The 24,790-nt window shown below is 34.2% G+C and overlaps 1 protein-coding gene across 1 annotated transcript in view; it reads right to left on the reverse strand.

Moving 5' to 3' along the window:
* TENM2 (teneurin transmembrane protein 2) overlaps positions 1-24,790 on the reverse strand; it is a 1,369,502-nt gene that overhangs the window by 60,820 nt on the left and 1,283,892 nt on the right. Inside the window, exon 24 of the mRNA XM_053719586.1 lies at positions 8,202-8,377. Within this exon, the coding sequence (XP_053575561.1) occupies positions 8,202-8,377 (176 nt within the window). The remainder of the gene's footprint in view (positions 1-8,201; positions 8,378-24,790) is intronic.

Raw genomic sequence — 24,790 nt, forward strand, 5'->3', positions numbered from 1 at the left:
TTTAAGAGAAAAGGTAAAATATTGAAAAATAAATTTACTTTGTGCCATAAAAAATGCATTGAAGCCTAAATATGTTAAATCTTTTGCTTCGGTACAAACAACATTTCCATCATTATTATGGGCAGAGGGAGAACTACAGGGGTCTCAGAAATCTCAGTTAAAGGGACAGTCAAGTCCAAAAAAACCTTTCATCTTTCAAATAGGGCATGTCATTTTAAACAACTTTCCAATTTACTTTTATCAACATTTTTGCTTTGTTCTCTTGGTATTCTAGTTGAAAGCAAACCTAGGAAGGCACATATGATAATTTTTAAGCCCTTGAAGGCCGCCTCTATTTTATTTACTTTTCGCAGCAGGGGAGAGCAAGCTCATGTAGGCCATATAGATTGCGATTACGCTCGTGGCTAGGGGCAGACACTGCACTAATTGGCTAAAATGAAGGTCAATAGATAATAACTAAAAGTCATGTGATTAGGGGCGGTCAGAAGATGCTTAGATACAAGTTAGTCACAGAAGTAAAAAGTGTATTAATAAAACAGTGTTGGTTTTGCAAAACTGGGGAATGGGTAATAAAAGGATTATCTATCTTATTAAACAACAAAAATTCTGGTGTTGACTGTCCCTTTAAGACCAAGTCAGTGTTGCAAATAAAGCTTGATTTTCTAGGTCATTTTAAAATTATTTTTAATGATATAAAATTCTATATCTTAGGGGCGGGGGGGCAGGGTTCCTCCCAACTGGTATATTGGGAGGAACCCTTATGTCCCCTTTATCCCCTTCCTGCCGTTAGGACATTCCATGCCGTCCTAAATGCAATGAGCTTTAGCGCCGTTAGGACGGTCCTAGCCTTTTGGCTGTCCTGAAGCCATAGTCGCTTCCTAAATTGAATCATGGACTGGAGGGCGTGTCTAGCATCATATGTACTCCCCTCTGACCCAATCCTATCATTGAAATCACGCAATCACATGAACGATCGCGTGATTTCAATTTTTACTTATTTGTTTACATTAGAACTTTGTTCCGATGTAGACAAATAAGTCCCAGTAGGAAGGGGTTAAATATTAGTAGACATAAGATTCAGAATAAAAAAGACTTTTCGAAGAACAAAAGTTTATACCTTTCCATATACTCTATTTATTATTATTATAGCTAAACCTATAAAAACACTTTTTTTTTATTTGTTGCAGAAATGGAAAACTAGCTGTAAACATTAAGCAGTATGTTTCCATAAAAAAAGATAGAGTAGACTATTGTGACTCTTAAATAGTCAAATCTCTCTCCCTTTAAGTACATTATAATGTTAATTATAGACAGATCGATGATATCTTGCACAAACGCTAAATACCAAATGGGGCACTTCATTAGATGCTACTATAAAAGAACTACAGCTGTGCCCATGCCCATCAACAAACGCATAATATACCAGTTGGGAGGAACCCTGCTGTTTTAAGTTGTAATCGTTGCGATAAAAAGCATCTACCAGTGACCTTGAAATAGCAGATATCATTGCAGTGATCTGCGTGCAATCTCTAGAAAGATTATTTCAAAGATTTATCAAGTTGCTTCATATTATTGTGCTATGATGGCAAAAATCATAAAACTCAATGCAATTCTGCAGGAAAAAAACAACGGCTTTAGAGATGTGCAGAATTAAATAACAATGTTTAGGATTAATGTAAGCTAAAATATAAATGATTAAAGAGATACTAAACCCAAATTTGATTCATATGGAACATGTCATTTTAAGCAACTTTCTAATATACTCCTGTTATCAATTTTTCTATTCGTCCTCTTACTATCTTTATTTGAAAAAGCAGGAATCTTAGCTAAGGAGCCAGCCCATGTTTGGTTTAGCACCCTGGATAGTGATTGGTGGCTACATTTAGCCACCAATCAGCAAGCTCAACCCAGGTGCTGAACCAAAAATGGGCTGCTCCTAAGCTTACATTCTTGCTTTTCAAATAAAGATAGCAAGTAAACGATGAAAAACTGATAATAGGAGTAAATTAGAAAGTTGCTTAAATTGCATTCTCTATCTGAATCATGAAAGAAAGAATTTGGTTTAGTGTCCCTTTAATACGACTAAATCTATATCTATAATATATCAGTATTGTTATTTAATTAACATAAAATATTAATGCGAGAAATTTTCAAATGTTAAAGGGACATTCTAAAACAAGAATACATACTTTGATTTGTTAGATCACAATTTGTAATTGTTGGCATGTTAAAGGGACATGAAACCCAAAACTTTTCTTTCATGATTCAGATAGAGAATACAATTTTAAACAACTTTCTAATTTACTTCTATTCTCTAATCTGTTTTATTCTCTTGGTATCATTTGTTGAAGGAGCAGCAATGCACTAATGGTTTCTAACTGAACAAATGGGTGAGCCAATCACAATCAGTGTATATATATATATATATGCATTAATTAAAAAAAACGAAGTTCTGACATCCATCTTATAGGGTAAAACCAGGAAAAGCTTTATTATTGCATTAAAACGTTGTAGAACACAGCAAAGTGGACAAAAGAGTCAGACGTGGGCGCATCACACAGGCATACGCGTTTCGGAAAGAATTCCATAGTCACAGCCTGATGTGCTGACCCACACACCTGTTTAAAAACCTTAAAGGCACATATGATAGGTTAAAACAGTAACAACGCCCCTGTGACTCTAACCAATTACAACAGAACTGGCTTGGTATATACAATTAAATATAACCTATATAATCTCTGTTAATCGAGCTAGATGTGACAAGTTACATGAAACAGGATATCAGTTAATAGCCCAAAGTTTGATAAATATAACAGTCTGGCCATAATATCATAATATACATAAGTACAAATGATGGCATTTATATGCAATAAAGTGGAACGTAAGCCAATATTAGGGCAAACAAGTTAGATAATATAGATGATGTAGATAGAAACATAATGTTATCCTAACAGACAACGGCTAATGCTAAGTATATTACTATAGCCGTCTAAAGAGAAGATACTCAATACATAAAGGTTCAATCCTAAAAAGCTATATGTGTGATGTAAAATAAACTATATACATGTGAAGGGAAATATATATCAAGGAGACTACAAACATCAGAAATCAGACTACTGAGGAGTAGTAGATAACTGAAGGTGTACATAAGGGGAGCACTCAGTAAGAATGTAGGCACATACTTTCATAAAATAGGGGAGACCCAGTAAATTCATTAGTATTATGATGGTAGTGGGACTTAGACATATAAACTAATTCCATATGTCTAAGACTTAGTTTAAACATACAATAAAACATGAGACCCAGAGGGGCATCAAAGATGTAATGCTAAATGGAGTATAATACTCAGTCACTTTGACAAGGGGGAGGATATTTACTCCCAATGATTGATAATATTGAATCTAGAATTCAGACCCTTGGGTAGTCTGGTATCAAGAGTAAAAATCCAATAAGCCTCTCTCCTTGCCAAAATGGTATCCATATCACCTCCCCTAGTGGGTCTAATTATCTTCTCTATGGCACACCATGAGAAGTATTGCAGGTCATTGTTATGGAAAGTGCCAAAGTGTTGTACTATGGGTGTACTAGCCCTATTGAGTTTGAAAGATGACAAGTGCTCACGCATCCTAGTGTTCAGGTCCCTCAAAGTGAGTCCCACATACTGTATCTTACAGAGCGAACATTCGATAAGGTAAATGGCATATTCTGTGGTACAGTTCATACAGGCGTCAATGTCATAAACTATATTAGTGACCCTGTTAGAGAAATATCTAATTTCCTGTTAGGAGCATCTTAGGCCATTGTTAACAGTGTTCACTAGTTTGTCATCTGCGGAGAGGAGAGAAAAGTGTTTGTGTACAATATTGCATATCTCCTGATATTGTACACTATGATTAGTAACAAAAGTAACACCTTTAAAAACATTCCTCCCCGCAAATTTCAAATCTAGAAGATCCTTCCTTTCTGTTGCACTCACTGATGATTTTGCTCTATTCACTACAGCCTTAGGATATTTTCTACTCAAGAGTCTTTTTCTAAATCCACAGACTCCTTCTTAAACTGTAGGGAACTAGTGCAATTCCTCCTTAACCTAGTGAACTCTCCTTTGGCGATGGCGTAAGGGACATGTATAGGATGGCAACTTGTACCTTGAAATAATGAATTTCCTGATATAGGCTTTCTATATACAGTAGACTCAATCCTACCTGCAGAATTACCTTGCAGAGTTACATCAAGATAATTAATAGTATATGGGTTGTGCTCACAGGTGAATCTCAAGTTGAGATCGTTATGGTGAAGATACTCCAGGAAGGCAGGGATAATCTCCTCACTGCCTAACCAAATAAAGATGAGATCATCAATATACCTCTGATAAAGATGTGGTAAAATTCCCACCATCCTATAAACAGATTCGCATAGGAGGGGGCAAACTTTGCCCCCATGGCGGTACCACATCTTTGGAGATAATAAGAGTCCTCAAACTTGAAAAAATTGTGTGTCAATAAAAAGGTGAGCACTTTAAGGATGTAATTCTTAAGGCAACGGTCATAATCGGTAAAGTTATCCAAAAAGAAGGTCACAGCCTCCACGCCCTTAGAATGTGGGATGCTCGAATACAGAGAGACAACATTGATTGTCATCCATACACTGGAGTCAGACCACTCGTATATGAGAATGTGTTTGGTATCTCTAACATATGAGAACAATGACATAACAATGGGCTGGAGTATATTGTGAGAGATTTCCCAAAAGGGAATCCACACCGCTTACGCATTAGTGAGAGATTTATGTGTTTTTGGAAAATGGTGGAAAAGGGGAGTTTTGGGATTATCCACAAAAAGATATTCAGCCGTATTAGAATCAATACACCCCTGTTCCAAACCATCGTCCAAAAGATGTTTCAATTCATTTTTGTGCTCAAATGTAGGATCTCTATTCAAAACTAAATAGTCATCCTCATTTTGCAATTGTCTCAAACCTTCTGCCACATAGGGTGCATGATCCATTGCTACCACCATTCCACCCTTGTCTGACTTCCTTATAACCAAATCATCATTATTTTTCAAGGAAGTTACTGCTTCTTTTTCAGACAAGGACAGATTGGGCCTGCAAGTGGGTCGTTTGGATTTGAGTTCTATTAGATCTCTTTCAACCCTACTATGGAAGGTTTCAATGATGTTCCCTCTGCTTTGTATTGGATAAAACAGTGATTTTTTCTTGAAACTAGGGCCTCTGCTCCTAGTATCTTGTTCAGATATAGTGTTTAGCTGTAATTGTTGTAACAAAACAATATCACAGCTTTCTAGAAAACTAGGTTTATTACATAGGCTAGAATTACTGTTAATAACAGAGTTATGTGGTGAGTGACTTTGTTTAAACGCCTTATACTAGTGATTTACCGAAGATTGTTCACTATATCTGGATTGATTTGCTTGGGTTCTGATATTCTTATAGCCTGGTGTGGCTTAGCCTAAGTGTTTGGGTTTCTTCCTTTTGTGTTTATATATATATATATATGCAGCCACCAATCAATAGCTAGAACCTAGTAAATTGGAAAGTTGTTTGAAATTGTATTCTCTATCTGAATCATGAAAGAAAAATGTTGGGTTTCATGTCCCTTTAACAGATGCACAGTAGCCGTGACACAATCAAAATCAGGCACTTTTTTATTATTTAGCAGCAGTACTTTTTACATTAATGTTTCAGTGAAATATGGCCTTATATTTAACATGTGGCAGTCCTATTTACCCGATTCATATTCATTACAATGAATGGCACATTTACAGTACCATTTTTAACTTACTGAATTCTGCAACTAAAAAGAATTGGTAAAACTCAGACATCACTTTACAAATTATTACACAGTACCTCAAAAGTTTTCATATGTAACATACAAACAGATACAAAACCCTTTGAAATTGATAAAAAAAAAAAAAATCATTAAAATTGTTCATTCTGCCATTATAGTGAAAATGAATGAAATTTTAGCACTTGCGACCCTTCAGTGTTTTGTGTTTAACCCCCACAAAACTTAAAGTACCGCTTGTGAGCTGCAGAGAACTGCTGGTCCTGCTCTGAAACTGCTGCTGAGCCAATCAGCAGTGCTAGCTACACAGCTGGATAGTGCTAGCTCCCAGTAGTGCATTGCTGCTCCTAAGCCTACTCTTCAACAAAGGATACCAAGAGAACAAAGCAAAATTGATAATAGAAGTAAATTAGAAATGTATTTAAAATTGTATGCTTTATCTGTATCCTGAAAGTTTAATTTGATTTTTCTGCCCCATTAAAAAATATACAGTATGAATAACATTTTTGTTGCAAACACGGCTGCCATTCAGTGCACTTCATCTTAGTATGTTGCCATGGAAATTAGCAAAGTTTCAACAAAGGATATAAAGAGAAAGAGTTAAATATGCTAACTGAAATAAATTGAAAGCATATATGTTTTTAAATTAAATTTTCTGTGTGGATTGTGAAATATTGTCTTCCATGTCCCTTTAATTATCTGATCCTTAAACAGTCTTAAATAATCTGAAAAAGTGTTAAAAATGTGAATTAAGTTAATGATCATGAGGTTCCAGAAGCAAAATAAAAACGACTTACTGGATACAACCACATGCATGACAAGATGAATGGATTAGAAACTAGGCCATGATTTCAGTAGTGGAATGTCATGTGACACAGCTAAATCCTTCTGGATTTAAAACGTATGACTGCATGTTCTCCTTTTTATTTGCTGATTCAATGCTTATTACCCTAAAGTGTCTTCTGTGTAAGAGATTCCAGGAGCTGGAGAGCTGCAGTTATTAGAAATGTACCAGATTTAACGTTTTCCTTCTGGGTTCTTTTATATAACTGATACAAGGAAACTTATTGCAAGGGCCTCAGTAGGAATTCCCTGATCATGCGAACTGCCTGCATTCTACAGACAGATGTGTTAAATAAATTATAATATGTCTCTAAATATCCAAATCACTCTCTCTAAATATGTCATATATATATATATATATATATATATATATATATATACAGTATATAAAACAAATATTCTAGGAAAATCTGCACTCTCACGGAAATTGACTGCACTCTTTAGTATGTGACTAGGGAAATTACAAAGTGCCTGTGTCCCCCTTTGTTGTTACTCAGTGTGTTTGAATGAAGGAATGCATTGTGCTGCTATTGGTTAGAGACCCAGGGAGGAAGAGACCTTGATGGGGTCCTGGGCCTATCACCATTAGGCCAAATGCTGTAACTAACTCTTCCATTTTGCTTTTACTCTAGCTGTGTGCATGTATATATATATATATATATGTGTGTGTTTGTGAATGTGTGTGTGTGTTTGTGAATGTGTGTGTATGTAAATATATATATGTGTGTGTGTGTGTGTTTGTGAATGTGTGTGTATGTAAATATATATATGTGTGTGTGTGTGTGTGTGTTTGTGAATGTGTGTGTATGTAAATATATATATGTGTGTGTGTGTGTGTTTGTGAATGTGTGTGTATGTAAATATATATATGTGTGTGTGTGTTTATGAATGTGTGTGTATGTAAATATATATATATATGTGTGTGTGTGTTTGTGAATGTGTGTGTATGTAAGTATATATATGTGTGTGTGTGTGTGTTTATGAATGTGTGTGTATGTAAATATATATATATATGTGTGTGTGTGTGTTTGTGAATGTGTGTGTATGTAAATATATATATGTGTGTGTGTGTTTATGAATGTGTGTGTATGTAAATATATATATATATGTGTGTGTGTGTTTGTGAATGTGTGTGTATGTAAGTATATATATGTGTGTGTGTGTGTGTTTATGAATGTGTGTGTATGTAAATATATATATATATGTGTGTGTGTGTGTTTGTGAATGTGTGTGTATGTAAATATAAATATATATATATATATATATATATATATATACACCTACATATATATGTGAAAGAAAATTTTTGGGTTTCATGTCCCTTTAAATTTATGAAGGTGTTGAGATATATATATATATATATCAGTGATTTTAAGTTCTAAATAAATAATATGATCTGCTTCTGCCTCAGGAATACCAAGCATATTTATTGTCACAATAGACTCAGTAACTAGATAAAACCTATACATTTTGCATAATTCACCGTGAAAGGATGAAACACAATATTTTCCTTTGAGTCTCATTAAAATCATTTCTTTTATTCAGCGTTTACCTTGAACCACAGTATACGAGGCCTCCACTGAAGAAAGGTTTGTTATCACTGTGACATCATCATCCCGGTTGGAATTTTCTATGTCAATGGTAATGGATTTTTCCATTTCACGATGCAGACTGGTCACAACTCCGGTTGGTCGTGTAACATTGGTCAAGCGGCCTTCGTTGTCATAGCTAAAATGGAATCAATTAAAACAATATTACCTGAAAGTACAGCAGTAATAACACTAAGATTAGAAATTCAATGAGAGCTATTCTTTAACCGAAATGGATAAATTAGCATAGGAAAGGTCAGCTTAGTACTAAAATCTGTCATTATGTCTGTTCTGCCTCTTACATAAAGTGATATAGTGCTTTTTGCATATAGTATAGAAAGAATGTAACACGCTGTGCTCAGGTATGAAACAAAATGTAACTTTCAAATTTTTTGTATTTTAGATGCATTCTGAGAGCTCATTTGCATGTCATTACCCAGAATCCTAAAGTGTTGTGGGAGCACTTTGTGCTACAATATGTAATTATTTAGTAAGGCAGGTTTGAAACGTGAATGCTATGTGTTTTTTTTTTTATCTTTAAAGAAAAGCAGTGGCTTAGCAAACGCAGTGTGTACCAGGGCAAAGCAATGATGCTGTCAAAGGCTATTCTGCAGCTTGTATCATTATAGTGTTTTGTGAGATTTACAACTATGCAGCTTATAACAATGACTAGCAGATATAAAACAGAGCTGTACACAGCACAGGCATTTTTTTAAAATTAAAATAATACATAAATGTCTAGTCATACTGAAATATTGATTCTTCCGCTGATAGACAGTGCTAAATAGATGTATCTTATTAATTCTGATAACTCTCTCGAAGCATAGAAAAAATATAAAAGGAAACAATGAAAATAGTTCATAGTCTTTGTAAATAAATAAATAAACTTACAAGGACAGGCAATATGTATAGCTCAATAGCTTACTTGTGCAGGGATTGTTGTTACATTACAGAAACCTTCAAATATATTTAAAGAGACTGTAAGGATCATGAGATTTTTTTCATAAAAGGTTTAGTTTTGTGTAATGAAACAATTTTACAATATCTTTTTATTATTTATTTTGCCCCTCTTTGTGTAATTTAGCTCTGAATATTGAGGGTTTTTAATTCACAGGACTTTAAATGCACCCTGTTGAATTTTGAAGGCTAACTCTGCTACATATATTTTTCTAAAAAGTAAGAAAGGTTGTGTAACGCACTGAATCCCACTAAATCCAAAAAGTTGATGTATATAAAAATCTAAGATGCTTTATATTTCACTCTTTTAAAAGCATAACAAACGGCCTCCATAGGAACACCATACTTCACATAGAGTAATCACAGTGTGTACAGGTACACCTGCAAATATATTTCTCTAAATGGCTTTAACTGATAACAATTGCAAAACAATGTCCTGTACTTTATACTAACATTATTAACCAAAAACTCAAGTGGATGGAGTTTGGTTTTTGAAAATCAATTGCAGTAAAAAAGGATGTTAGTTTGGTTTAAAAACATTAACATTTACTGGTATGTCACTCTTTATCAGCACAACTAAAATGTCTTGTAAGTACAAGGTGTTTACTGTCCCCTTAAAAGATTTATTAAAGGGACATAGAAGTATTTTTTTGTTGCATATAAAAAAAAGGCACAGCTATAATTTAACATTTTTTCATGCATTTAAATTTTTCTCTTTCATATTTTAAGCACTTTTTATAGAAGAGGTAGATCATACATGAAAAAGCCTTGCAGCAGAGGTGGCAGGGACAACTATATTATTTAATAATTCCTTAGTATTCATAAAATTACAGAAAGGGGACTTTACAATGGCTTATTCATTCTTAATTAAAATGTTCTTCTGCATAGGTATCTATTTTGTTAATGAAATCACACATTATTATGTGTTGTTACTTTCAGAGCATATAACATGACTGTATTATCTATCAGCTGTTGCACGTACCATTTTCTGGTTGTGCTGTATAAGTATAATTTAATTTCTTTATATGTAGTGCAGGGGTTTTGCGAGTAAATCTGAAACAATCATCTCAAGTTACCATGGTACAATTCTTAAATTTAAAGGGACATTAAATAAACATTCAAGTTTATAATATATTTTAAAAAAAAAAAAAAGTTTTAGTTGCTGATACATAGCATGGATTCATGAAAAAAAGTTATTAAGTGGTACAATTGCAGACAATGAAATAAAATATACTGTTTGCCCAGTATCAGAAAATGTGTTTTATTTGCCATCTTGAGCACACACATAATTTATTCTCCACTCTTAGTTTAGAGTATATTGTAAACCCAAATAAAAGAACACAATTGATTTAGCCAATAATAAAATGACTATACTTGAGTTTTAGTAGGCAAATCAATGTATTAATCAAAACAAACTGTACTAAGCGTTCACCACTAGGTGTCACTGTGAGCAACCACAACTGGAAAAAACAAACAAAAAAAACATAATAGGTAAGCTAACGGGGTGCGCATTATCACTAATGGGTAAAAGGAGTGTCGTATTTTGGTTCAGTGAATTCTATAATGTCATTTGCAGCAGGTAAGTAATATGGATACATACAATGCCCATAGTTATATAATACCAAAAGTCTAGGGTTAATTTTTCAAAATATTTATAAATATACATCACATGTTATTTATCTATTCTTAATCATTGGCCTTTTCTGACATATTACTAAACTGGTGCACAGCTAATGTATACAAGAATCTACAGGTCTTTTAATTCATTTTATTCTGTATGTCACATATATTAAAGGTACAGCAGACACTTTCAGATCGCAGTACATTGTAAAATGTAATGCATTTCCAATGACTTGTTATACCAGCTGCAGAATATTAACTATATGAGAAATTCAATTTATAGGTTTATTTGTGTATATGAAATAGCTGGTGTTGTGCTTTGAAACTACAGCCTATTACAATGGGCTGAGCTTGTAGGTAATATCAGATCTCATTATGTTATCACTTTGTGTACACACACATGCTTCCTTATCTTATATCTGTTTGTAAAACAAAGCTCAATACTTAGAGAGAACAATGGAAAATTATAATTATATTAGTTATCTCTTCTCCACCCCACCGGGAGTGTAATTTCTTATGCTGGCTGTGTTTACATTGCCTGTCAATAGCTTATTTAGTATAGGTGGGGATACCACAAACTAAATCAGCTATTTCAAATACCAAATTAGAGGGACATTATACACTCATTTTTTTCTTTGCATAAATGCTTTGTAGATGATCTATTTATATAGCCCATAAAGTTTTTTTTAAAAAAAATAAATATATAGTTTTGCTTATTTTTAAATAACATTGCTCTGATTTTCAGTCTCCTAACCAAGCCCCAAAGTTTTATGTGAATACCGTCAGCTACCTTCTCCAGCTTGCTTTTGTTTGTGTAAAGGGTCTTTTCATATGCAAAAGAAGGGGGAGGGGGGAGTGTCTTATTTGCCACTTGCAGTGGGCTTTCCAGCTACCTTTTCAACAGAGCCAAACTGACGGCTTCTAAGTAAGTTTTTTTTTTTTTTTTCCACTTTTATAATATACTTTATTTAGAATAATTGAGTATACACTTCACAAAAAGAATGAGAAAAGCATGCACGAAGAGTGGTACAATATTATGTTTCAACATGGTGATGCATTGTGCTATCTAGATAGTAAAAACATATATTATATATCATAAATGACAGCTGTAACACATTGAAATATTTTTTTCACATCAGTGTATTTCTCATGAGACCCAATTATTAGTTAATTAGACCTCTCATGGGTCTTGAAATAATGCTCTGGGATATAATATTGGGCTTGGTTAGGTATATGATTAAGATTTAATAAAGAGAGGTCAAAGAAACAAAATGTGTAATCAAAGGCATAATTTAGTGTGATAATAATTCTAGGAAAGGGAAAGAGGGAGTCCCAACTGGGTCACTGATCAGGAGTATAACTAGTGATCGGGCGTTACAGGTCTAATAATGCAAATTGGTTATGTTTCCCAAGTGCAGCCAAACAACATGTATACAGTGATTTGTAATTTTCATAATGGTGTCCTTCTCAGTAAATTGACCAGAGAGAAATTGTCTTCTGTATACATAGCTAGTGTTATCTTTTGTGAGATATAAGTGATTCTTGGTGAGGGTGTAAATGTGCCTATATAATTATCGTGGTATGACTAGTGACATTATACCGTATATTTATGTGATACATCTGAATCATTGCAGTGGTACGGCTAATTTCTGCTGCGCCACAAAGGTCTTGCTGAATTTTTCGCTCTAGTGCTCATGCTCATGGTTAGCATTTCTGTATGTTATGTATTAATGTTCTAGCCCTCCATGCGGCCTCGGCCGCAGACCGCAAGGCAAGGCTTATAATGGCAATAGGCATAGAGATAATCACTTATCCTGCTTAAGATGGTCACCCCCAAATACAAACATAAGGGAAAATACAAATAACGGTGTCTGAAATAAAGATTAAAACACTTTAACTGGTAGGTTTTAGACATTAATGTAGTATTAAGAAGTTAAATAAAAAGTATCTCTATTAAACTGGCTCGCGTAACTGCAAAGTCTCCAACCTCAGCTAAACAACAAAATAAACAATCAACTAGGGAGATGATTCTGTTTGTGAGTCAGATAACGATCTGTGAGGAAATCAAAGTCTCTTATGCAGAATGTCATCTTAACTCAGTTCCGTTAGTACCATAAGCACAGACAAGACTGGTCAGTAGAGTTACATGGCAGTTCAATAGTATGTGCCTGGCGTTTCTCTAATCTACCCCTTCTCTGCATATGTAATACAAGCATCGTTACATGGGTAGTCTTTAGTCTCTCTTAATATTTTTTGTTGTCTCTTACGTGAGGGGTGTAATAGAGAGCGGGAGAATCGTTCAGTGTAATCCCGCTGGTAGTTGGAGGATAGCTGAGGCCCGCTGGATGCGCTTTTCAGGAGAGACCTTGCTGATTCCTGTTCCGTCGGCCTCCGAATAGTTTTCTGGATTAGATCCCCCGCAGACTCTTGAATGTTCCGAGCCACCAGAGGGAAATCATGTAAGGTAGTTGTGGGTGTTTCTTGGTCTTTCCGATTTACAGGATAGCTGTTATGCTGCAGCACCAGCGTCGGGTCCCCTCTTGGTTGCAATTTATTGGCTTGGTCAGCGTGTTTTGTTATGGCAGTCCTTTTCGGTTGCTGTGCGGGCTGCAAAATGCCCAGAGGGGGTTCTGTGTCTATGGGGCACCCCACGTTGGTTATTTCCACTGGGCTCCTCGCAGTCTTCTCTTTATTGTGTAGGATTTGCATCAATCGATCGTATGGTGCATTATCTATCATCTTGTTAAACAGCTTTTCAATTCTCTCCCATATCGCATCCGGATGCTGTATACTCTCCACTCCCGCCAAATGCTCCATTTTCACTATCTCCAGGTGGTGTGTTTTCTGGGTGAGACGATTCAAAACTTATCGTTGCAGACCTGTTAGCCCTTCTCACCTGAAGAGATAGATTTGAGCCCCCAGTTAGGGACGAGTACCTCGGGTTTACCGAGGGGGAAGCGCCGCCTTTACTGAGCCGCCGCTCCAGGCCCTTTATGTCCAATCCAGAGATCTGATGTCAAAGTTACAGCTCAAAATTCAGCGATGGGCTCCCTAAAGAGCTAATAAATGTTGAGACTATATTTTCCCTTTGTTTTGGCTGTTTAATGATGCCTATAACCGGCAGGTTTTAAGCTACTCGATCAGAGCTCTTGGAGAGTGCGACCAACTAGGATCGCTGCTAGGACACGCCCCCCCTAAGTAAGTTTTTAAACAGTTTTATACTGGATTTTTATATCAGTATCTGTGCATCTTATTCTTTATAGTAGTGTCTATTACATGCAGTTATATGAAAATGAGTGTATACTGTCCTTTTAAGGGTAAACTAGCTACTTGTAAACAATTTCATACACTCCAGTACATATAATAGATCATTAGGAACAAATTAAAGGGGAGAACATTTTTTGGGTAAACTGTCCCTTTAATTATATACAGTAAATACATCTTTGCAATATACTTTTATTACTTATTTTTTTCCTCTTATCCTCTAATTTAATTCTTAAAATCATGGGGTTTGTGATTTCTTTTATAGATGGAAGTGCAGGACCCAGACTTAACACTAACATATTCCGCACAGTTAGTGGTTTCACACTTTAGTTACCTATTTATAAATGTCCCTAATTGGCCCCAGCAGAGAAGGAAATCTATTTTACAGCATAGCAATGCCCATTGCTCTATTGAAACTAAAACCTTTACACTTAATTTATCAATATTTAAACAACTAATATAATTAAATACAATAAATTTGCATTTTATTCTCAAGCTAATATTTGCTTTTGAATGCATCATTCTGTCTACCATTGGTTTTGTTGTAATGTCCCTTTAAAGAAAATTTTAAATTCCCCCACACATATAAGAAAAGCACTAAAGCAGTACTAATGTCTATGGGTCATAGTTTCTAATACAGGTTTTACTTCATAATCATATGTGCAGGGTACTATAAAAATGTTTGTTTTCTCAGAAACTTTAAGGAACTTCAAGTTCATTCTGTGTTCAACACAGTTCACTCTCCTGTAAGGGGGCACTAGGTTTGTCTCAAGAGGGTATAAAAAATGAAATGATTGAGGTAGCAGGGTTTAAACTCAAGCAGCAAAGGAACAGCGTGCATCTCAGATGTCTAGAGGGCTAAATAAAGAAATACAAATTCTCTAATGGGCACTTCACTCAAGGGGGACAAAAATACAAGCCATGAGATATACATGTTGATACTTAGACTAAATATTAATAAACCTGCATAGGCTACATGCGTGGCAGGCACATCTGTCCTAGAATCCTTCTTTATTAGTACTAATTACTTCAAACCATTGCACTTCTATAGAGTAGAATGGTCTTAAAATTGCTACAACAGATATTAAAGTATTGTATGATTATGCAGATTAGTAATAGATTTATTTATTCATTAATTTGTTAAAATTTACGCTTGAACTTCAAAATAATATACTTATATCTATCTATCTATCTATCTATCATCTATCTATCCATCTATCCATCTATCCGTCTGTCTGTCTGTCTATCCATTTATCTACTCTGTCTATATTTTTCAAAGAATAGCTGGGCTGTATGACCGTATCCTCAATAATTTGTGATTTTAGTACATATTCTGTATTGTTTTTGTGCTTCATTTTAAATTATCAGTATATGTTACATTTCTCTTGTATACAATATATAACTTGCTATATACTGTGCCTTAAAGGGATATAAAATCCCCAAGTTTCTCTTATTTGATTCAGACAAAATAGTTTTCAATTTACTTCTAGAGGCCTGTTTATCAAGCCATCAACCGCAAATACGCTGGAATTCCGCAGCGTAATTGTGGAGAGCCTGATTCCCATTATTTATCAAAGCCTACAGACCGGCAAAAGTTGAAATCTGTAACATAACATACGATCCACCGGTCTCAGTCCAACACAGATTGATGCTTACGTCATTACAGATGTTCCGAATGCAAATTCAGCACTATCTGACTACTTTTGCTATTTAACAAATATCTACCAGGGACGCTCGCCACTATTCCGGCCCAGCGTACCTGCTTTTCAGGAATCAATGGGAGTCTGAAAGCAGCGAAAGCTTATGTTTGCTGCTGCCCGATATCCCATTGATTCCTATGGGAGAATAAAAGTTATGTTTACACCTAACACCCTTACATATACCCCGAGTCTAAACTCCCCTAATCTGCTGCCCCCTACACCGCTGCCACCTACATTATACTTATAAACCCCTAATCTGCCGCACTGACATCGGCGCCACCTGTGGAGTTATAAAATCATGATTAGAATAAATTATAAAATCATGATTAGGAAAATATACAATTTCAAAGAAGAATTACACATTAAATATGTTATTCATAGATAAAACATTTAGATATAAATTAAGATATAGAATATGGAAGAGTTATAAATTAAATTAACTTAAATAGGATTAGTCAGTTTAGTTAGTAATGGGTTAAATAGTGTTTTAAAGACAATGTATTTAAAACGGTGACATTTACATTCAGTTGCTGTTGTCAATCAAAACACCTATACTGCTAGCTAAACAAAGTATTATTAACACTCTAATACACTGCGCATGAACAAGTTAAAATAGTATTTTCTATATGTCAGCCAAAATTATAAAGTCTTTTAAGGAAGTTTAAAAATACAAAGATAGCCTTTTCATTTATGGTATGCTTTGATTTCATTGGCTTAAAATGTGTATATAAGCTTTGCCTTTGTATGAGGCTATTGTTATCTTCAGCCTCCAGATCTCGGGGTATGTATTCATCTTTCTGTGATTAATAAATAGTTTATGTCAACTAATATTTGATAAATATGATTATTAATTTAATCTGTTAGATAACCCAGATTAAATATTTGTCTATAGTTAGGGTTTTGTCTAGCCAAGGCATATAAAGTCATATAAGAATAATTCTTACAAGCATCTAATTTTTATCCTCTTTTACGAGAATCATACATATACATCTGTTGCTAAACACTCATTTAGTGACAGCCCTTAGGCAGAGGTATATACAACACTTTGGGGGAATCGTCCTGTTGAAATTCGAAACCCTTGGACCATAGTGCATTCTTAAGCTGGACTTTGAACACTGTGTGTGTCTACTTGATGCTCTGTAAGTAATTTATTCTTTTTTATCAAATAGAGTTAAATTATGGCTGTGCACACCATAAATTTTGACTTAATTGACATAAATTAGAGATCCACCCTGTATTGTATAATCTCCCTTATATGTTTCAGGATTTTGTAATTGCTAACATTGTGGTTAAAAAGGATAAAATGTTAGAAGGACTATTAGGAACCTTATTGAAATCTTTGTGTTTAAATGAGCAATTACATATTAATTATAATCTGCAGGCATCTCTTTTATATTCCTTAAATATACAGGGAGTGCAGAATTATTAGGCAAGTTGTATTTTTGAGGATTCATTTTATTATTGAACAACAACCATGTTCTCAATGAACCCAAAAAACTCATTAATATCAAAGCTGAATAGTTTTGGAAGTAGTTTTTAGTTTGTTTTTAGTTATAGCTATTTTAGGGGGATATCTGTGTGTGCAGGTGACTATTACTGTGCATAATTATTAGGCAACTTAACAAAAAACAAATATATACCCATTTCAATTATTTATTTTTACCAGTGAAACCAATATAACATCTCAACATTCACAAATATACATTTCTGACATTCAAAAACAAAACAAAAACAAATCAGTGACCAATATAGCCACCTTTCTTTGCAAGGACACTCAAAAGCCTGCCATCCATGGATTCTGTCAGTGTTTTGATCTGTTCACCATCAATATTGCGTGCAGCAGCAACCACAGCCTCCCAGACACTGTTCAGAGAGGTGTACTGTTTTCCCTCCTTGTAAATCTCACATTTGATGATGGACCACAGGTTCTCAATGGGGTTCAGATCAGGTGAACAAGGAGGCCATGTCATTAGATTTTCTTCTTTTATACCCTTTCTTGCCAGCCACGCTGTGGAGTACTTGGACGCGTGTGATGGAGCATTGTCCTGCATGAAAATCATGTTTTTCTTGAAGGATGCAGACTTCTTCCTGTACCACTGCTTGAAGAAGGTGTCTTCCAGAAACTGGCAGTAGGACTGGGAGTTGAGCTTGACTCCATCCTCAACCCGAAAAGGCCCCACAAGCTCATCTTTGAAGATACCAGCCCAAACCAGTACTCCACCTCCACCTTGCTGGCGTCTGAGTCGGACTGGAGCTCTCTGCCCTTTACCAATCCAGCCACGGGCCCATCCATCTGGCCCATCAAGACTCACTCACATTTCATCAGTCCATAAAACCTTAGAAAAATCAGTCTTGAGATATTTCTTGGCCCGTCTTGACATTTCAGCTTGTGTGTCTTGTTCAGTGGTGGCCGTCTTTCAGCCTTTCTTACCTTGGCCATGTCTCTGAATATTGCACACCTTGTGCTTTTGGGCACTCCAGTGATGTTGCAGCTCTGAAATATGGCCAAACTGGTGGCAAGTGGCAAGCTGCACGCTTGACTTTTCTCAGTTCATGGGCAGTTATTTTGCGCCTTGGTTTTTCAACACGCTTCTTGCGACCCTGTTGACTATTTTGAATGAAACGCTTGATTGTTCGATGATCACGCTTCAGAAGCTTTGCAATTTTAAGAGTGCTGCATCCCTCTGCAAGATATCTCACTATTTTTGACTTTTCTGAGCCTGTCAAGTCCTTCTTTTGACCCATTTTGCCAAAGGAAAGGAAGTTGCCTAATAATTATGCACACCTGATATAGGGTGTTGATGTCATTAGACCACACCCCTTCTCATTACAGAGATGCACATCACCTAATATGCTTAATTAGTAGTAGGCTTTTGAGCCTATACAGCTTGGAGTAAGACAACATGCATAAAGAGGATGATGTGGTCAAAATACTAATTTGCCTAATAATTCTGCACTCCCTGTACAGTTAGAAGACTGTAGGAAACAGAGTATGTTATCAGCACATACATGTGGTCTTTTGCATGATAAACTTTCTATATTAGAAAATACTAATACTTCTCTTGAAGGAGTTGTTGAATCTTTGCAAAATTTGCGACAAACCTCTGCAAATGTTAAATTCTCTGATAGTACATATGGCAGTGGTATTTTTATGTATTGTACTAAACAAAATGGTTTTATTCAAATTGGTACTTTAAATACTGACCTTCCCCATAGTCTGAAACAGAATGAGAATGTGTTTTTAGACAATTCAGATGCATGTGTTACACCATCTGCTCCTCCCTTGTATAAAAACACATATTCAGACTTTCAAAGCTCTGAGGCTATTCCAGTATTTCCTCTCTCACGCCCTCCTGCTTTATCAGAAAATGAGGTAATCTCAGCTGAAAAGTTACAATCTCTAATGGCCCATTATGATAAAATATCTAAAGATTTTGATGATCTGGAGATTGCTTTGCATAAAACAAAAGGGTCTCTGGGTAAGGAAATCAATGCTAAATCAGACTTAGAGCATCAATTACAAGCTTTATCTCAGGAACTGACTTCTGTTAAAACTGCAACTGAAAGATATAAAACTGATTTTGCTAACCTGAGACATACATCTGATGCTAAATTAGAAAAATTTGACAAATTGTTACAAGAACTGACTGACAGAAATTAACGTTTGCGTTCAGATTTAAAATGAGCAAAAGACACCCAACGAATTGTTATTAAAGATCCAGTTTCTGTTGACATGAAACAGTTAAATTTTAATCTTAAAGCAACTGAGACAAGGGCTATTTTATCTGAAATAGGCTTAGCACCAATTAATAAAGGCTCTGTTGATGATTTTAATAAATTTTGTAAATGGACTGTGCAATTTTTGCGTTGGGAAACTGGTAATGATTTACAACTGATTGAAGTTTTCCTTACAGGATTGGGATCTGATTCTCCTGTTTTAGAAGGTTTTGCACATTCCTTTCCCCAACTGATTGACAGATGCTGCCATAAATTGTTTCATGTCACAAATAGGTTCCAGTTACACAAATCCTTTGCACCCCTCCCTAATGAGTCTATTACAGAGACTGCAAAATAGAATTGTTGTTTTTCTAGCTGCATGTGACACCAAAGCAATTTTTCTTGCACATAGAAAAGACATACAAACTGGTTTACAAAACAGTAAAATAATTTGTGAATTAATTTTTACATTAGTTCCCTTTTCACAGTTGATTGGTAGATGCTGTAAAAAGCAGTTTGCTGTGACATAGGTTTTAAGTTACAACTTACAAAATGAATCTTTTACATTGATTCTCTTACTAAATGATTTTTTGAAGTCTATTTCAGGAACAACAAAGTGATTTTAACATCTTTTTTATTAGACTACATTGGTTTGTATATATGTAAATATGCATGCTATGCAATATAAATTGTGTGAAAACTAAGAAAGCATGAAAAAATTAAAAAACATACAGTTTCTTTATGAAGAAAAAAAAATGGTTTATTTTTCAGGTATAAATGTATAATATTTGTGAATCATCAGTATGTTCAAAATTCTGCCTTTAACTGTGATAGGATTTGAACAACTATACTGTGAATTACACTGCTATAAAAGGATCAATTTGTTTGAACAATTCCTACACTCTAAGACTACCTCATATTATGCCTGTTATATTTATACTTATAGCTTTCATATAATTGTTAAGTTGTATAAGAAAATACATATATATTTTATTTTAGTTGTTAATATATTTTCTTGGACTATAAGGTTGCCTGACATATTTAAGCCATATTATATTTTTTATATTATTGCCACATAGTTTATTCTAACCATTTAATATGTTTTCTTTAAAAGCATGTGCATGTTGTTTTTTGACTATAATGCTTATCTGTTTTTGCTATTCTAATATATTTGTTTCCCAAATAACTCATAATAAAATAAGGAGTATAACACAGAATGTTTAATGACTCTGATGTTATCAAATTTTAATCGTCTTGTCCTTTCACCTTCACGACCTATTTATCATATTTCCCATCCTTCTATTTCTCCTCAGTTTGTTGCACTTTTTGTTGCTAGTGTAAAAAAGTTTGATTATTTACAAGAATGGTATATTAATGCTTCTCATCTTATTATTCCAGGATATGGTGGTATACCCCATACAGGAGTGAACATCTGTCTCCTATGCAGTATTGATTTACTTTCTTCTCCTGCAGGAATTCTGCATGATGATAAACAAGTTCCTTTGGTTATGTCAGATAATATTTTATCTTGTGATATAAGTAGCACAGTAGATTTATTTAATGTTTCTTATATACCTGCTACTTTATTAATTAATCATTTGAATCCTTTTGATTCTGTAGGATTATGGCAATGTATGGACCATGGTATTTCCCAATTTTCTGTTCATATTAGTATATTTGTACATACTACTACTTCACTTCCTTTGTCTAAACCTATTCCTACCTCTTTAGAAAAACCTTTTCATGAAGGTGATCCTATTCAGGTACGTTTAGATTCTGCGACACAAGTTGCTTATGATGTTGAATATCGTTTAGTTACTTGGCATCTTCAATTGTCAAGGTGGATGGTTTCTACACAATATTCAAACTGCACTCCCTTTGTGTCTGTACAAGAAAAATCATTCCAATGGTGGTTTCATGAAAGTTTACTGCAAAATGTTTCTCTTCGATCTAATCATAGACCTAGGAGAGATGTACTTGCAACTGGCTTGGGAGCATATGGTAGTATGATTGGCTCTACTGCACAAATAAATTCTGAAATATTAAGATATAAATTAGCAAATCTTGCCTCTCATGCAGCTACAGGCTTAGATACTCAATATGGAATTAACAATAATATTGCTAATCTCCAGCAACATCAAACTTATGTTATGGTGGATATTACTAATATTATTAAAAATAAATATAATGTTTTAGTAAATGAATTATATAATTTTACACATGAGACAGCCTGGGCTATGTTATGCTCTCAAGTACAATCTGATCTATCTACTGACTTAAAGATTCAACTTCAAAGTTTATGGTCTGGAAAGTGGCCAGCTTCTTTAAGTTTAGCTGCATCTAAGTCAGTCACTAATTTTGCCATGACACATCTTTTATGGTGGGAAGTAATTTTATCTGACTGCACCACTGAATTTTGTATGATTAATACATTAATTCCTTGGTCTGGTAAAGATACTATTATTTATCGCTTAGCGACAATTGGTCTTCCTGCTAATGGTTCATTACTGTTTCCAGTATTGTCACATCAATGGGTGTCACATAACATTGATGAATCAAAATGGACACTTGTTGATGTATCATTGTGTCATTCCAATGCAAATTCGTTTATCTGTTCCCTTTCACAATTCCATACAACCAATGAAACATGTTGGGAAAATCAAAAGTCTTGTACCTTACAAAGTCATTTTAATGTACTTAGACCGGTATTTTATTTAGGATCTGACAGAGTTTGTTTTCATTTATTTAATTCTGATACTATTATATTCCAAACACAGGATAATGTATTTGCTAGTTCTCATTTATTACCTGGTACCTGGTGTAATACTATCCCACTTAAATATATTGCATCATCTAATTGGAATTTTACCATGCCCCAAACTCTTAATATTACTTTAAATTTAACATGGGACCATGTTATGAATTTTTATGTTTATAATTTACCTTTGGGTATGGGATCACAAATGAAGAAATGGTTAACTGATTCTACTATAATTTCTTCCTTGTTACAAAATTTAAAATATATTTCTGTAGATACTAAAATTACAGTTGGACATGAACAAGGAATTTTAAAATCAGCTACTTCTAGTATTTTACAGGATGCAAATATATCTTGGTGGGAATCTGTATTTGGATATAGTAGTACAGCTACTCAATTTTTTAATATTATGTTACACCCTGTTATTGTTTTAACTATTGTTCAAATTTTTATGTTTATTTTTATGTGTGGTTGTATTTGTTATCAAAAGCGGTTAAACAAAAAATTAGTTAGACAACTTACAACCCTGGAACATCTTAATTCACAACAAAAACCTTATGTACCTTTGTATTCTGCTTATCAGTTTCGCTTGATACAACTAGGCTTCCTAATCCAATTTGACTGACATATAGAATAATTTGATTTCAATATTGTATACTTATACTTTCTTTTAATTTTTTTTTAGGATACTCCTATCTCTCTCTTTTCTTGGTGTCTGGATGGAATTCTTTTGATTTGCACTTGGGCTCTTCTGAATTGAACTGCCTGACTACTACTGGACATGCTGAGGCCTTGTGACAAGTTTACCTATGGTTGCTGCAATCGTTACCTGCAAATAGCTGTGTCATCTACTTGTTTCACCCTATGGTTCTTCCATGGCCTTTTCAGTGGTTATATACACTACTGTTCCTGTTTGTAAGCACTGTGAAGATCACACATGTTGTATTTCTTGATGGAACTGCTCCTACAGACTTTATTGCTTTCAATTCTGCAACAAATGTATCTTACTACCAAGGTAGTTATGAACTGAACTTTTTCTTCAATGACGCTGCTATTGATTTGATTCCTTCAATCAAGACTTGAACATCTTTATTTATGAACTATGTAATTATTGGAACATTCTTTATAGTAGTGTATGAAGTCAAATCCACTGTCTATTGTTTGAAATATGTCTGGTATATGTCTGATAGTTTCTTCTGTGTTGGCCCTTAGTGTTTAATCATTGGGATTGTGTCTGACAAAAAGAAAAGAAAGTGGGGGAATGTGGAGTTATAAAATCATGATTAGAATAAATTATAAAATCATGATTAGGAAAATATACAATTTCAAAGAAGAATTACACATTAAATATGTTATTCATAAATAAAACATTTAGATATAAATTAAGATATAGAATATGGAAGAGTTATAAATTAAATTAACTTAAATAGGATTAGTCAGTTTAGTTAGTAATGGGTTAAATAGTGTTTTAAAGACAATGTATTTAAAACGGTGACATTTACATTCAGTTGCTGTTGTCAATCAAAACACCTATACTGCTAGCTAAACAAAGTATTATTAACACTCTAATACACTGCGCATGAACAAGTTAAAATAGTATTTTCTATATGTCAGCCAAAATTATAAAGTCTTTTAAGGAAGTTTAAAAATACAAAGATAGCCTTTTCATTTATGGTATGCTTTGATTTCATTGGCTTAAAATGTGTATATAAGCTTTGCCTTTGTATGAGGCTATTGTTATCTTCAGCCTCCAGATCTCGGGGTATGTATTCATCTTTCTGTGATTAATAAATAGTTTATGTCAACTAATATTTGATAAATATGATTATTAATTTAATCTGTTAGATAACCCAGATTAAATATTTGTCTATAGTTAGGGTTTTGTCTAGCCAAGGCATATAAAGTCATATAAGAATAATTCTTACAAGCATCTAATTTTTATCCTCTTTTGCGAGAATCATACATATACATCTGTTGCTAAACACTCATTTAGTGACAGCCCTTAGGCAGAGGTATATACGACACCACCTACATTACACTTAATCACGCCTAATTTGCCGCTCGACACCGCCGACACCTACATTATACTTATTAACCCCTAATCTGCCGCCCTGACACCGCTGCCACCTACATAAATGTATTAACCCCTATCCCGCTGCTCCCGGAGCCCACCACAACTAAATAAAGTTATTAACCCCTAAACCCCTGGCCTCCCACATCACTACAACTTACTAAACCTATTAACCCCTAAACAACCCGCTAACTTTATATTAAATATTAACTCATCCCTATCTTATAAATTAAAACTTAACTTTAGATTTAAATTAAACAATATTAAACTAATAATTAACCTACCCTAACTATTATACTAAAATTACATTAAACTATATTAAACTATTAATTAACCTACCCTAACTATTATACTAAGATTACATTAAACTATATTAAACTAATAATTAACCTACCCTAACTGCTATCCTAAAATTACATTAAACTACAAATTAAATTAACTATATTATATATTTAAAAACCTAAC

The sequence above is a fragment of the Bombina bombina genome, chromosome 6, assembly GCF_027579735.1.
Source record: "Bombina bombina isolate aBomBom1 chromosome 6, aBomBom1.pri, whole genome shotgun sequence".
NCBI classification, from domain to species: Eukaryota; Metazoa; Chordata; class Amphibia; order Anura; family Bombinatoridae; genus Bombina; species Bombina bombina.